The sequence below is a fragment of the Notothenia rossii genome (genome assembly GCF_949606895.1).
Source record: "Notothenia rossii genome assembly, chromosome: 9".
In the NCBI taxonomy this organism is placed as follows: domain Eukaryota; kingdom Metazoa; phylum Chordata; class Actinopteri; order Perciformes; family Nototheniidae; genus Notothenia; species Notothenia rossii.
This window is the reverse complement of record NC_136907.1, coordinates 44,840,703-44,855,477: the sequence shown is the minus strand read 5'-3', so window position 1 is coordinate 44,855,477 and position 14,775 is coordinate 44,840,703. Positions and strand designations below refer to the sequence as shown.

At 47.2% G+C, this 14,775-nt stretch overlaps 1 protein-coding gene across 5 annotated transcripts in view; it reads right to left on the bottom strand.

The window, feature by feature from the left end:
• The window catches only part of depdc5 (DEP domain containing 5, GATOR1 subcomplex subunit), a 69,992-nt gene that overhangs the window by 13,892 nt on the left and 41,325 nt on the right, over positions 1–14,775 (bottom strand). For 4 of the 5 annotated variants that reach the window (XM_079649382.1, XM_079649380.1, XM_079649383.1 and 1 more), the window contains exons 35-38: positions 3,643–3,723; positions 3,045–3,177; positions 431–530; positions 99–338 (exon numbers count right to left, since the gene is read on the bottom strand). In XM_079649382.1, coding sequence (XP_079505508.1) covers positions 99–338; positions 431–530; positions 3,045–3,177; positions 3,643–3,723 — 554 coding nt within the window. The remainder of the gene's footprint in view (positions 1–98; positions 339–430; positions 531–3,044; positions 3,178–3,642; positions 3,724–14,775) is intronic. The other variant, XM_079649381.1, reaches the window with a different exon arrangement.

Sequence of the window (14,775 nt, the reverse complement as noted above, 5' to 3'; positions counted from 1 at the left end):
GCTCACTGAAGTGAGCTGATCTGCCTCAGATTGGATGCAGGAGCAGACTGACAGTGTGGGGGGGGGGGGGGGGGGGGGGGGGGTTGGGCTGGGTGTACCTAGCAGTGCGGCGGCCTGGCTGCGTCCTCCAAAGCTGCGGCTGAAGGAGCTGTGCCTACTTGCGTAGGAGGCCGGCCGGCTGGGCAGCCAGGGCAGCAAGAAGGGGGGGAGGTCACAGGGCCGCCACTCCTCCAGCACGAAGGCCACCTCGAACCACTTCCTCTGGAACAGGGCAAAGTCTTCCAGGGCGGCAGCCGACCAGCCTCCAGCGGGGTTGAGGGGCGGCTGGGAGACGGAGCCTGCAGAGGACAGCGTTATGACACAAGTATACAAGTATGTGCAGAACTGTATACTGAGATGAAAGCAGAGAGAGCATTTGAAATCCACTCACCATCCTTCTCTCCAACAATCCTGTAGAAATAGAATCCGTAGACGAAGCTGCGCATGGCATCTCCAGAAGCGTGGGACACAACGCCTTCATCCAGCATTTTCTACACAAAGCAAAAACACAGGAACATTCATTCACAGATGAGCACATGCAGAGAAAAGTAACACAACATTTCCTTAAACAAAAGTTATATTTCATTCCTATTTAACGCCAGAGGCAGTGCTTAACACTCAATGTTATCCATCTCGCACATGCACAGGTCGAGTATTTAATATCAACAAAGTAATATGTGACCTGGGGTGACGTAGGGCCGTCCCGCCTATATCAGCCCACATCACCATCAGAAATGTTTCTATTATTACCTTTGGAAATAACATAGCCGGTGGCTCTTCGTTGGTAGCCCTGTAACCGTTGTGTTAGAGTCTCGGTTTTGTCCTCTAAGGGCTGCGATTGGTCATAAACGGCTGAACATATTACGCTGACAGACCGGTGTTTTTCGCCAGGGATGTTAGGCAAATTGCGGATTCCGCTAGGCTAACGATGTGTCTTCCCGGCTGAGAGACTAAACAGGCAATTATCTCTTTATTAAAGTCGTCCTGTTTACGGGTTCCGGTTATCGGCAAGGCTGCGGTGTAATTAGCCGGTGCCTGCCGTTTCTTTATGTTGTTAGCAAATTTAGCTGTTGCTCCCTGGCGATTGTTTTTGCTCGTCAAAGCGTGTTATTCCTTAGTGGTGATTAACCATGCTAGAACAAGAAAGTTAAGTGGCAAGGAGGAACACGTTCCTTTTTGTTTTTGAGTTTAAGTCGATGACGATTTCCTTTGCTTGTCAAAGCTTGTCATTCCTATGTTGTGATTTGAGCAGGTGCTAAAGCCCTATGCTACATTTTTGTTTTCACTACTGGTGAGTGCTTTCGCTCAGAAGTAACCTTTTCTCTCTGAAGAGAGTAATAATTGAGATAACTATTACACCTAAGAGCCCCGCCAGTGTAAAGCCCCAGTAGGGTCTCCACTAAGGGGTAAGGAGAATTACAATAGTTTTATTTTGACTTTTTAAGGCTAGACTCGAGGACGAATCTGCAGAGTAATTTTTCGAGTGAGTGCTTTCACTCAGAAATAACATTTTCTCTCAGAAGAGAGTAATAATTGAAAAAACACTGTAGAGCATGCTAGGCTCACATGGTTGCCGGACTTGCATGGCTCCACTGCTAGCTGCGGATGGACATGATGAGTGCCCCTCATGCCTCGGTGTTTTCCACCTGAGGGAGGGGCTGACTGAATGAATGAATTGCAGTTTCATGCCACATGGGCTGAAGGTTGCCCGACTGGCCGAGGTGAAAGACCCACAAGTTGATGGTGAGCTACCCCTGTCTGGAGCAGAAAAAATATTTCAGAGGTGGGATATCCCGCCGGCTAGAGCTCCTACCCCACAAGAATTTGATGAGGATGCCCTTCCTGGCTCACTCTTTGGTGGCCCGTTTTCATAAAAGGTGCCCAGCGGCGAAACCCCCTCGGGCTATCAAGGTTCCCTTATGGGACTTGCCAATGGTGCTGGAAGCCCTCCTTTCCCCACCCTTTGAACCCCTGGGGCAGGCAGAGCTTAAATGGTTTTCGGCAAAGTTTGCTTTTTTTTTTTGCGATGTCACCAATCAAGCGTGTGAGTGAGCTTCACGCCTTGTTAGTGAGTGAAACGTGCATACGCTGGTTCTCAGGTGGCACAGGGGTGGCACTTTAGCCTAACCCATCTTTTTCACTCAAGAGGCTGCCTTCGGCCCACTTAAATCAGGTCATAGAGCTAGCAGCTTATGACTCCTCAGGCTTGCAGAACATGGAAGCTGCTTCGGCAGAGCTGCTCTCCTTGAAATATGATGTACAGGCGACTGCTGGCTTTGCTGCTCTGATGGCCTGTTTGTTTGCAACAGGGGCCCTAAGAAAGGGGGTGCACTTTCCAAACAGAGGCTTTCTGGGTGGACTGTTGAGATGATTGAGGAGGCATATAGATAAAGAGGTCTGCCTTTGCCTCTTAATGTTAAGGGCCACTCCACCAGGAATGTCTCAACCTCCCGGGCAGCACTACGAGAGGTACCTCTAATACCTCATTCACACCAACGCAACTCCGGTTCAAGCTCCGTGCTAGAGCTTTTCAGGTTCAGAACCAGTTCTTCGGTTTAGCTCTGGCTCTTTTCACACCGCCCAGAGTCTGACTGGTGCTGCTTCATTGCGTCATTGTTTGCGTCATGACGTAACCATTTGCCTCATGACGTAACCGTTTGCGTGCCTGCTTCATAAAGCCAAACCGCGCGGAAACCCCTCACAGCTCACACCGACAACAACAACAATGGCCGATTGTGCTCCAGCTTCCTCTGTACCTCTTCGGAAGACCAGATTCCCAGTAGGTAGCTGGTACTTTCAGTGGACCACTGCTGCTTGTTAAGTTTCTCCATCGTTGTGTGCAAACTGGATAAAACGCCGGCTTTTTGTTGTTGTTCAGGAGTTGGTATTTGTGTGAAGATATCAATTATATCTATTAGCAAAAGATGTAATACCTTTAACTTGTTATGAATTCTCCCTCATTGCTTTCCTTGACCATGACATTTCTGACCAGGTAGGACTGTTACCTGCATGATGTCCAAAGCCATCCCATGTGTGGCCACGCCCTCCACGTTGTTGACCAGCCAATGAACGACCTCCGCGCTGATGAAGCAGTTGAGTGGAAGTCCTTTCTGTTCCGGCAGCAGCTGCACACCCGTCCTGTAACAGAGAGCACACACAAACATTTAGAACAGCAATAACTTTGTTAAACCAAACCCAAGGGCCTGATATAATAATAACTTTAATTTAGTAAGAAACAAAAACAAACGTTTTTTTCTGGGTTCAAGGTATGTTTTGTTTTTTGGTTCTATAAAATACCAATTTCTTCTCTTTTACATGTATAACCCCATTCCAATAAAAAACATTCCTATAACATAAAAAAAAGAAATGATATCAAAGAAATATTTTTGCATTATGATGATTTTTTTAAACATAACATTATATTTGCATTTAGTAGATACTAGTTAGAGTAGCAAGATGCATTCTGATTATGATAACTTGAACTTTTTAATGTTTTAAATAAGTAGAAGCTTAAATATTCGAGACACAGTGTAGAATAACTGCCCCACATTAACTTAACAAATGACAACAAATGGAAAGCCAGAAACACAGAACAGATCTTACGTGGGATGTTTGATGGCCTCCAGGATCTCGATGAGAGTTGAGGAAGAGGAGATGGAGAAGTCTCCGGCTGCAGACTGCCCGCTGAAACAGAACTCTGATCAGTGCTACGGCTCAGTGATGAGCCACATATTTAACAGCAAATGATTTATGTATTTATATTTACTGGTTTTCAGACTGACTGAAACAAAGCAAACTATTGAATACACTATTAAAGGTGGGGTACACTGTAAAAAAAGATCGTAATTTTACAGAAAATAACTGTAAATGTTTATAGTAATTATCATGTTTTTTTAAATAACTTGCAAAATCCTGTAAAAGGACAGATATTAACTATAAATTAACAACCCAAAACATTATTTTAAGTATTTTGACAATAAAAACAAATAACGTTTATTTGCTCTTTTTTTTTTACAGTAAATGTGCTATATCATATTTATAGTATTTTTGCACTTTCAGAAAATACATGCAGATGTACGTAAAATAAAAAGTATTATCTGTAATTAAATATCTAACTCGTAATATAAAAGTGTATTACTATTATAAGACTTTAAGATATTTCTTTGTAATTTTAAGGTAAACATAAAACTGTAAAAAAAAAATTAAGTAAAACATTTTTACATAAAACATTTTCTCAATATTCGATTGAATAGGCCACTGCTGGTTTGCTCCTTCAAATTGACAATGTGAACATATGTCGCCATTTTGAATTTCTGTTATTTTCAGTTGAGAATGTTTCAAAGTAATCTTAAAAAATTCAACTTACCTTTTGTTTCTACTGTTTATAAGTATGATGTTTAAATATTAAATGCTGTATTCATTAGTTGTACTATAATTCTACAAATATTTTTATATTTTAAGTTTTCAGAGTAATTGTTTCCTACAGAACATTTTGTGATGTCATTTTATTGAACCTGTTTGATTGGAAAATAACAGTATTCTAGCTGTAGAACTTTAGGTTTTGTATTTATTTTAGTGTTTGATAAATCTTATAAAAAAAAAAGTAAAAAACTGTTTTTCTCATCAGAACTTTATTTAAGGTATTTTAATGTAACATTTTAAGACAATGGATTTTGAAAAGAGAGGAAAGTTTCCTCTAAAATCTTTAAGGACAATTTCTGTATACTAATTGCTTTTGCACTTTATTTCAGTTAAAGTATTTTTACTTTAATTTTATGGTTTTTGTTTGGCAGCCGCTGCTGCCTGTCATTTGACCGTTTTTTTACGGGTTTTTTGCCCGTAGAAGTATTAGTGCTGTGCTTTTATTAAAGGTTATTGACTGTAAAAAGAGAGGATAAATCTGTAAAATTACAGTGTTTGCACGTTAAAGTATTAGTGCTGTACTTTTATTAAAGGTTATTGACTGTAAAAAGAGAGGATAAATCTGTAAGATTAGAGTGTTTTCCTGTAAAATCTTTAAGGACTATTCCCGTAAATTAATGGCTTATTCACTTTTTCAGTTAAAGTATTTTACTTTAATTTAAGGGTTTTTGTTTGGCAGCCGCTGCTGCCAGTACTTTGACCGTTTTTTTACGAGTTTTTTTTTTACAGTGTAGGTAAGTTTGAGAAACCGGCTCGAGATACACTTTTTGTTATATTCCATGGAATGCTCTTACCATCCCAATAGCAATGAATATCTTAAGTGCTTTGACAAAAAATCCATTAAAAAATGTCATCTGTGGAACCCGTAGTACTGTAAAAAGCACGACCAATAATTTTAGCCGGCCCGGCTAAAGTAACTGGATGGCCTACCTGCCTGTCAGCATTCCATCTGTGCACAAACTATAGGTTAGTTACGTAACCCCAGTCCTCAGAGTAGCATGAAGTGAGATGTCTCACTATGGGATGCGCCTCATCCGCGGAGCAAACAGAAGCATCAATCTCATTACGCCAATCCTGATTGGCAGGTGATCTTGACGTCAGCGTCAGGGAATTGACCCCCTATAAGTAGCTTGAGCTACGACGCATGCGTCATTCAAAATAAGCACCTCTTCTCGCTTCACCATAGCAAGGAGGGCCGTCTGGTGAGACATCTCACTTCATGTTACTCTGAGAACTGGGGTTACGTAAGTAACCTATAGTTCTCATTCGTAACACTCCGTTCGATGTCTCACTATGGGATATTGTAGCTCCCGTATTGCCAGACGAGCTTATCTCGAAAGTCATCAAGACCAACCAGAACTTAACAGTTCGAGCTCTAACTCAGCAGGGGGCCCAGCACTGCTCGGGCCACACTGGGAGCAGAGACGTCTAGCCTGTAAAAGCGGACAAAAGTGAGCGGCGAGGACCAGCTCGCCGCTGCACAAATGTCTTGAATGGAAACACCCTTGAACAAAGCCCAGGATGTAGCCAGACCACGAGTAGAGTGAGCATGCAAACCCGGAGGTGCCTGCAAACCCTGACTTGTATAGGCCAAAGCAATCGCTTCCACAATCCAGTGGGAGAGCCGTTGCTTAGTAACGGGCTTGCCCTTGTGAGGGTTAGCCCAGGCTACAAAGAGTTGGTCATTACGACGAAACTCTTTTGACCTATCCATATAGGTGCGTAAAGCACGAACTGGACACAGCAAATTCGGCTGCTGTTCCCCGGAGGGACACAGCGGCGGAGGAAATGCCACAATGTCAATTGGGGTACACGAACCAACCACCTTAGGTATAAAGGCAGGGTTGGGCTTCGGCAACACTCTCGTTTGCCCCAGGGCAAACTGAGTGCATGAAGGATGTACAGATAGCGCATGAATGTTACTGACTCGCTTGGCTGATGCCAGAGCCAGTAACAGCACTGTCTTTAGTGACAGGTGCTTCATGTCAGCTTCTTCCAGAGGTTCAAATGGGGTTCGAGTGAGCCCATCTAAAACCACTGTCAAGTCCCATAAAGGCCCAGATACACCGGCCAGTCACCTGAGAAGTCGCCGACGTCGACACCGACTGTTGCGTCGCCGGACTCTCCTGCGTATTTGCCGACTTCGCGCACTGGAACACACCGCAAATCCGAGCCGAGCACGTATGAACTGCGCATGCGTGAGTGGCAATAACTCTCCTTACCAGCAGGCGGCGGTAGTGTGTATTCATCATTCAAAAGAGGCAACAACCGGAACAACCGGAAGACAGAGAAGAAGAACAGACTCCGTGATATAAAACAAACAACAAATAGCGTTTTTCTTTCCATTTTCACTCTCGTCCATTGAAAACATGAACGAACAGGAGCTCTATAAACCGATGAGGTGAAATAGCCGTCCGTGTGTGTTCCATCTTCCATTTGAAATCATCACTTCCGTTAACGCTTCTCATGCACTGATTCGCTAGCTGAACAGCCAATCAGTGTTATCCTTTTGTCCGACTTCCGGTGGTGTTCCAGACGCCGATTCAAAGGCGTCAGGTCGGCAGAAAAGACCCGACGGTGCGGCGCACACCACTCCGAATAGGGCGTGCCCACGCTCATGTTCGGCCCGACTCCCATTTACTGCCGATTTCGGGCCGGTGTATATGGGCCTTAAGGGCACCAGTTACCTGGAGACAGGGAGGAGCCTGCGAGCTCCCTTCATAAAACGGCAGACCAGAGGATGCTGGCTGGCCGTCTTACCCTCAAAGCCTACATGGCATGCAGCAATAGCAGCCAAGTACACTTTGATCATGGAGAAAGCTCTGTCTTTATCAATTAGGTCCTGTAGAAATGATAAAATCACTCCAACAGGACACTGAAAAGAGGTGTGCCCTTTTTGAAGGCACCATTCCTCAAACAGCCTCCACTTACAGTCATAAAGAGACCTGGTGGAGGAGGGTCTCGCACTCTGAATAGTTTTTATCACCTTCTGCGGGAGACCCACTGTACTCAGATTGTACCACTCACGGGCCAGGCCCATAGGGCCATGCGCTCCGGGTGTGGGTGAAAGATCGTCCCCCCCGCCTGAGACAGTATGTCTCTGCGCAGGGGGAGCTGCCACGGCTGACCGCACAGCAACTGATAGATCTCCGCCAGCCAGTACATTGCAGGGCAGTGCGAAGCTATCAGGATCATTGTGTGGCGCTGTTCCCTCACTCTGGCCAGAGTTTGGGGTATCAGCGCCAGGGGTGGAAACGCGTACAGGAGGACCGTAGGCCAATCGTGCGCGAGCACGTCCACGCCTAACGGTACGTTTTGATCGCGCATTGAAAAGAAAAGCTGACAGTGAGCATTTTTCTTTTGATGCGAACACACCCACAGCTGGCTCACAATCATTGGATGTAGAGTCCAGTCTGCATATAGTGGTACACCTCTGGACAGTAAGTCTGCCCCGAGGTTCAATACCCCTGGTACGTGCGTCGCTCTCAGAGAGAGGAGACGGCCGCAGATCAGTTTGCGTGCCAGCATGTGTAACTGGAGAGAGCGCAAACCCCCTTGTCGGTTTATATACGATATTGTGGTCGTATTGTCCGTCCTCACGAGGACATGGTGTTCTCTGAGAAAAGGCAGAAAGCATTTTAGGGTGAGAAACACCGCTAAAAGCTCCAGGTAATTTATGTGCGCCCGCTGGAGGTCTCGGTGACCCCTCACTGGGCGACCCTCATAAATACCTCCCCAGCCTGTCAGACATGCGTCCGTGGTGACCACCTTCCGTGAAAGGACAGTCCCCATCGATACGCCCCGTACTAGAAAAGTCAGGTGTAGCCAGTGGCGCAGTGCCATTACGCATCTCGCCGTAACCATCACTCTCCGCGCGCCATGACGCGCGGGGTTTAGTCTTAGAGCGGCTACCCAGCGCTGAAACTCCCTCATGTGTAAGCGTCCCAGTCGTATGACCAGAATGGCTGACGCCATGAGCCCCAGTAACTGCAGGCATGATCTGAAGAGAACATGTTTGCGCAGCTGGAAATGAGCGAGACAAGCTCTGAAAGCTTTCACTCTTTCCGCCGACAAGCGGGCTGCAAAGGGCACCTAGTTTAGGCGTAAACCCAGGAAGAGTACAGTCTGTGCTGGGAACAGCATGCTCTTCTCTGTGTTTATTATGAAGGTTGAGCAGGTGCTTTACGAGGACATTTGTCTGCGTAATAGCCTCCTGCTCCGACTGTGCGAGGAGCAGCCAGTCGTCTAGGTAGGTTGCCAGGCGAATACCCTGTTGTCTCAACGGGGCTATCGCGGCTTCCGTACATCGTACAAACACTCTTGGACTGAGAGACAGCCCGAAGGGAAGTACTCTGTATTCGTAACAGACCCCTGAAATGCGAACCTCAGATATTTCCTATGTGGGTGATATACAGGGATATGGAAATACGCATCTTTCAGGTCGACTGATGTAAACCAGTCGTTTTGTCGCACGAGACGCAGCAGAGATGTGTGAATGAGCATTCTGAATTTTTATCTTTTTAGATACGCGTTCAGAGCCCTCAAATCTAGTATTGGCCGAATTCCGTTCTCTCCCCGTTTGGGAATGAGGAAATACTTGGAATAAAAGCCGCTCTGGCTCCGCTCGGCAGGTATTATAGATATAGCCTTCTTTTCTAGAAGCGAGAGGATCTCTCTTTCTAGAATGTGGGCTGACTCCCCTCGGGCCTGTGAATACAGAAAGCCCGAGAAGCGAGGGGGGGTGACAGCGAATTGGAGTCTGTCGCCCCGTGTAACTGTCTTGAACACCCAAGCAGACGTTGTGAGCATCTTCCACTGTTCGCTCCTTAGAGCCAGCGGAGATGTCACGTCTTTTGCCCTCTGAATCTCTATTTGTTGTGTTATGGGGCCCTCTAGTGTCTTAACACGGTGGTACCCCGACACTGCGCATGCGCGTGACGGAGGTGCCTTCACAACCCTAGCCGGCACTGCGCCTGCACGTGACGGTGGTGACCTCACAGCCCCAGTCGTCACTGCGCATGCGCGTGGCGGCGGTGCCTTCACCCGTTCATTGTCCGCCTTTTGAGAGAGGCCGTAGCTACTCTCAAAAGGGGAACAAATGGCGGGCTGTTTATTGCTTTTATTGTTTTTATTGTTTTTTTCTTTCATTTTTTTTAGCTGCGCCCTCAGCCTGAGGCTTGGATGCGTCAGCGGAAAATGCTTTATCCAAGAAAACAGAACAATATTGTGACGTGTTTTGGTGCACTTGAGGATGGCGTTGAGGCATCTCTCGAGGCAGCGGGAACACATCTGGAGCTGGGGAACCCTGGGCTGCAGCCGGAACCGGAGATTTTCTGGGCCAACTCGCCCTCGTCTCCTGCCTGGGCTGGGGACTCGGGGCGGGCTGTGACCTCTGCTGTTTGGGTACTTTAAACCGAGTAGCTGAGGTAGCGTGGGCGAAGGACTGCCGCTGTGGAGGTAGCGGCTGGACCTTTCGAGGAAGACAGAGGTGGAGGGCCTCGTCTTCCTTCTTCTTGGACTCGCATCTCTTCTGCATAGAAGCGAGTGCAGATCCAAAAATCCCTCGGGAACGATGGGCATGTCCACATCCTCTCTTTCCCGGTCTGGGAGGTTGGTGAGGTTGAGCCATCTAGCTCTTTCCTGCACCACCATAATTCCCATTGCCTGGCCTGTGGCCTGGACGGCGCAGCGTTGAACGTGGAGACAGATGTCCGTGATCGCGGCTATCGCGGCTATCTCGTCCAGTACTGCCGGTCCAGGATTACTTGACATTTCCTCACAGAGCTCTGCTTGGTGAGCGGTTAGCAGCGAGGAAATGTTCAAAGCCCTGGCGGACAATGCTGCGGCTCTGTAGGACCGTTCAGTCATGGTTGACTGGAACCGGTCCGCCTTTGCCGGCAGCGTGGGGTTCTGCTCGGTGTAGTCACCATCCTCGGGAGGAGGTGAGCTTCCACCAACGGTTCCATCGGCGGTATGCGGAGCAGGCCGAGCCTCTCCATACCGTCGCAGTCTAGGGAGGAGGCACCCTGGATTGGGGCCTTGTTGCTGAAGGGCCGGTCTCTCCACGAGACCGACACCTCATACAACATCTCCGGGAAGACCGGCAGGAGTTGCCTCTTTGTCCTCGTTGCTTGGGGCAAATGTTTCCCCTCGTAACGGGACCTGGAGGTCTCCTTGGCCATTTCGGGCCATGGGATGTCTAGTCTGGCTGCGGCACATTGACACACGGCCTGCAGGTCCATACTCAGACAGGACGAAGCTGGTGTGCTATCGCCCGGGAGAGCAGCCATCGCTCCCGGCGTTGCCGCCTTAGCCGATGACATGAAGACGTTGTCTTCCTGCTCATCAGAGTCGGACAGGAGGAATCCAGAGGCATCCTCCTCGTCCTCCGTATAGTCCAACTCCAGGACATCTTCTGCGGGCGAGACCATGGTGAGGTCCAGCCGGGAGCCCCAGCTTGGTATAGTGTGGGGCCCCGCTCGCACGGTTCTGCAGCTGCCACTACTGATGAGCCCCAGACCGACACAGTGCAGGGCTCCATCTCTGTGGCGGACGCCAATCGTGTCCTGATTTCCGTCCGGTAAATCAGAGGACATGAGGGAGTCCTGACCCGACAAGCTAGCTTGGCGAGCTAGCCGTCGGCGAAGGCTCTTCACGGTGAAAAGGGCACAATGCCCGCATGAGCCGGGGTTGTTGATGTCATGCTGCAGCCCGAGGTAGGATGAGCAGACCTGGTGTGCATCTGTGTCCGAAATCTTCAACCCGCAGCCGCAGAGCCGAGCCTCCGATTCCCTGGCTCCTCTGGTGTGAGGGAGAGACGTGTCCATCTTGTTCGCCATTATGGCGACGTGGGAAAGACGCGCTCGTAGCAGGTGCGTTGTTGGGGAAAAAAAATCCTCTCCAACCTGTCGTTAATCCGGAGAAAAGACGACGGTGTAGGATTTATTCCCGAAGTATATTAACTGGTGTGTTAATATTCTTTCTCAGTCCTATTCTTCTCTGGTGTGAGAAGAAAGAAAAAAGCGTCCTCGAAGTATTTAGTCAGCCACCAATTGTGCAAGTTCTCCCACTTCAAAAGATGAGAGAGGCCTGTAATTTTCATCCTAGGTACACTTCAACTATGAGAGACAGAATGGGGGGAAAGAATCCAGGAAATCACATTGTAGGATTTTTAATGAATTAATTGGTAAATTCCTCGGTAAAATAAGTATTTGGTCACCTACAAACAAACAAGATTTCTGGCTCTCACAGACCTGTAACTTCTTCTTTAAGAGCCTCCTCTGTCCTCCACTTGTTAACTGTATTAATGGGACATGTTTGAACTCGTTATCAGTATAAAAGACACCTGTCCACAACCTCAAACAGTCACACTCCAAACTCCACTATGGCCAAGACCAAAGAGCTGTCAAAGGACACCAGAAACAACATTGTAGACCTGCACCAGGCTGGGAAGACTCAATCTGCAATAGGTAAGCAGCTTTGTGTGAAGAAATCAACTGTGGGAGCAATTATTAGAAAATGGAAGACATACAAGACCACTGATAATCTCCCTCGATCTGGGGCTCCACGCAAAATCTCACACCGTAGGGTCAAAATGATCACAAGAACGGTGAGCAAAAATCCCAGAACCACATGGGGGGACCTAGTCAATGACCTGCAGAGAGCTGGGACCAAAGTAACAAAGGCTACCATCAGTAACACACTACGCCGCCAGGGACTCAAATCTTGCAGTGCATGACGTGTCCCACTGCTTAAGCCAGTACATGTCCAGGCCCGTCTGAAGTTTGCTAGAGAGCATTTAGATGATCCAGAAGAGGATTGGGAAAATGTCATATGGTCAGATGAAACCAAAATATAACTTTTTGGTAAAAACTCAACTAGACGTGTTTGGAGGAGAAAGAATGCTGAGTTGCATCCAAAGAACACCATACCTACTGTGAAACATGGGGGTGGAAACCTCATGATTTGGGGCTGTTTTTCTGCAAAGGGACCAGGACGACTGATCCGTGTAAAGGAAAGAATGAATGGGGCCATGTATCGTGAGATTTTGAGTGACAACCTCCTTCCATCAGCAAGGGCATTGAAGATGAAACGTGGCTGGGTCTTTCAGCATGACAATGATCCCAAACACACTGCCCGGCCAACGAAGGAGTGGCTTCGTAAGAAGCATTTCAAGGTCCTGGAGTGGCCTAGCCAGTCTCCAGATCTTAACCCCATAGAAAATCTTCGGAGGGAGTTGAAAGTCTGTGTTGCCCAGCGAAAGCCCCAAAACATCACTGCTGTAGAGGAGATCTGCATGGAGGAATGGGCCAAAATACCAGCAACAGTGTGTGAAAACCTTGTGAAGACTTACAGAAAACGTTTGACCTCTGTCATTGCCAACAAAGGGTATATAACAAAGTATTGAGATGAACTTTTGTTATTGACCAAATTAAACTTATTTTCCACCATAATTTGCAAATAAATTCTTTAAAAATCAGACAATGTGATTTTCTGGATTTTCATCCCACTTTTCTTTTTAAGTGGGAGAACTTGCACAATTGGTGGCTGACTAAATACTTTTTTGCCCCACTGTATGTTATCATTAGATGAAGTCTCACCATTTTCAAACAAACATTAAGACAAGGAACATACATTTAAATCACTAGGGATGGGTATCGAGAACCGGTACTAAGTCAGTACCGGTACCTGATTGGACGATATTGGTATACCGTTAAGCCGCTGGACAAACGCTGCTGCTATCGGTCTATGAATTACGCTACTTCCTTAGTTTGAACATTTCTGGTTGGTTGGGAATCCCTCATCCCGTGTGACGTATCCGGATTGAGTACCACTCTGATTGGCCACTGTGAATGCCACTCGTCATCTCTACTAACAGCGCTCTTATTATTGTGAGATTCCCGGGGGCAGACCATAGGGGCAGACCAAGCCCCCAGGAAGTGCGCCGGACTCTGGTGAAAATATTCTTTGTGTCCAAACGGCGGTACTACAATTTCCGTATCAGTCCGTGACGTCACTGGGCCCAGAAATACTTTTTCCCCATTGACTAACATGGGGAAAGAGACGTCTGTAAATCAACGGATAATTTAAAAAAAAACACTAAATAAACTACCCAGTATGAACTATTTTATAGCCCTTATTATAATCATTAGGTCCTTAAAGTTGTAAAATGCACTAAAAGCCGAATCTAGCTTTATTTTCTGTCTTCATTCATTCTACTGAGCCGAGAGTGGGAGCTCGGGGGGCAGGGCTTAAGGGGCGAAATTGGTCCGTGCGCAAAGCATTGTGGGGATTTTAAGACCGCGGAGTCTACACGTGCAGCCTCGAAATTTCCCGCAACGAAGTACGCCGGCCTCGGTAGACTTCCAAGTATCCTGGACATTGGAACAGTCCTTCGGCGGCACTCGATGACGTAGTATACTTGAAATAGTGGCTCTGGAGCAGCTTTCCTCAACATTGAGGGTGTTTCTCAATCTTGAGTACGCTTGCTTGGTAGCACACGTCTTCCGAGTCACTTGCTTCAGAAGCGAGGCAAGAATACTTCCTGGCATTCGGAAAACGAAGAGTGGAACAGGCGAGCAAGTGTGCAGGTGTGCGTCATATGAGAGGCCCCGCTTGACATTTTCCACCGCAGATTTGAGGAAATTGGTCCGTGCGCAAAGCATTGAGGGGATTTTAAGACCGCGGAGTCTACACATGTGCAGCTGCGTAAGTATGCCGGGCTCGGTAGAATTCCAAGTATGCTGGACATTGGAACAGTCCTTCGGCGGCACTCGATGACGTAGTATGCTTGAAATAGTGGCTCTGGAGCAGCTTTACTCGACATTGAGAAACACCCACAGAAACCCCCACGGGTTCTTCTGCTCTGACAGCCAGGCATGATGGGTAATCTGTGACCTTTCGCTCTCTCAAAAGTTGGGCCAATTGGTCCTTATGTGCCAATGAGCAGCTCTCATAGGAAACAACGAGACCCCGCCTCCGACGCTGTATCCAGTTCTTATTATACATCCATTGGGCAGACGCAACATCTTCCTAGAAACAGCGTCTCAAGGCTTCTTAACATTTAACAACCTATTAATGATGCATACCCACTTAACGGGAAGAAACTCAGCTAACAGACGATATTAACCATTTTACCTACACGGAACAGAAGTCCAACACCAAGAGTCTAAATCATAGGTCTAAATCAACACTTAGCAAAACGGGCTAACGGGGCTAACGGCTACTTTAGCACATAACTGGGAAAAGCGATCGTTTCTACGTCATTTTATCCCACAGATCCCATTGATGTAAGTCTCATCACTGTACGACCGA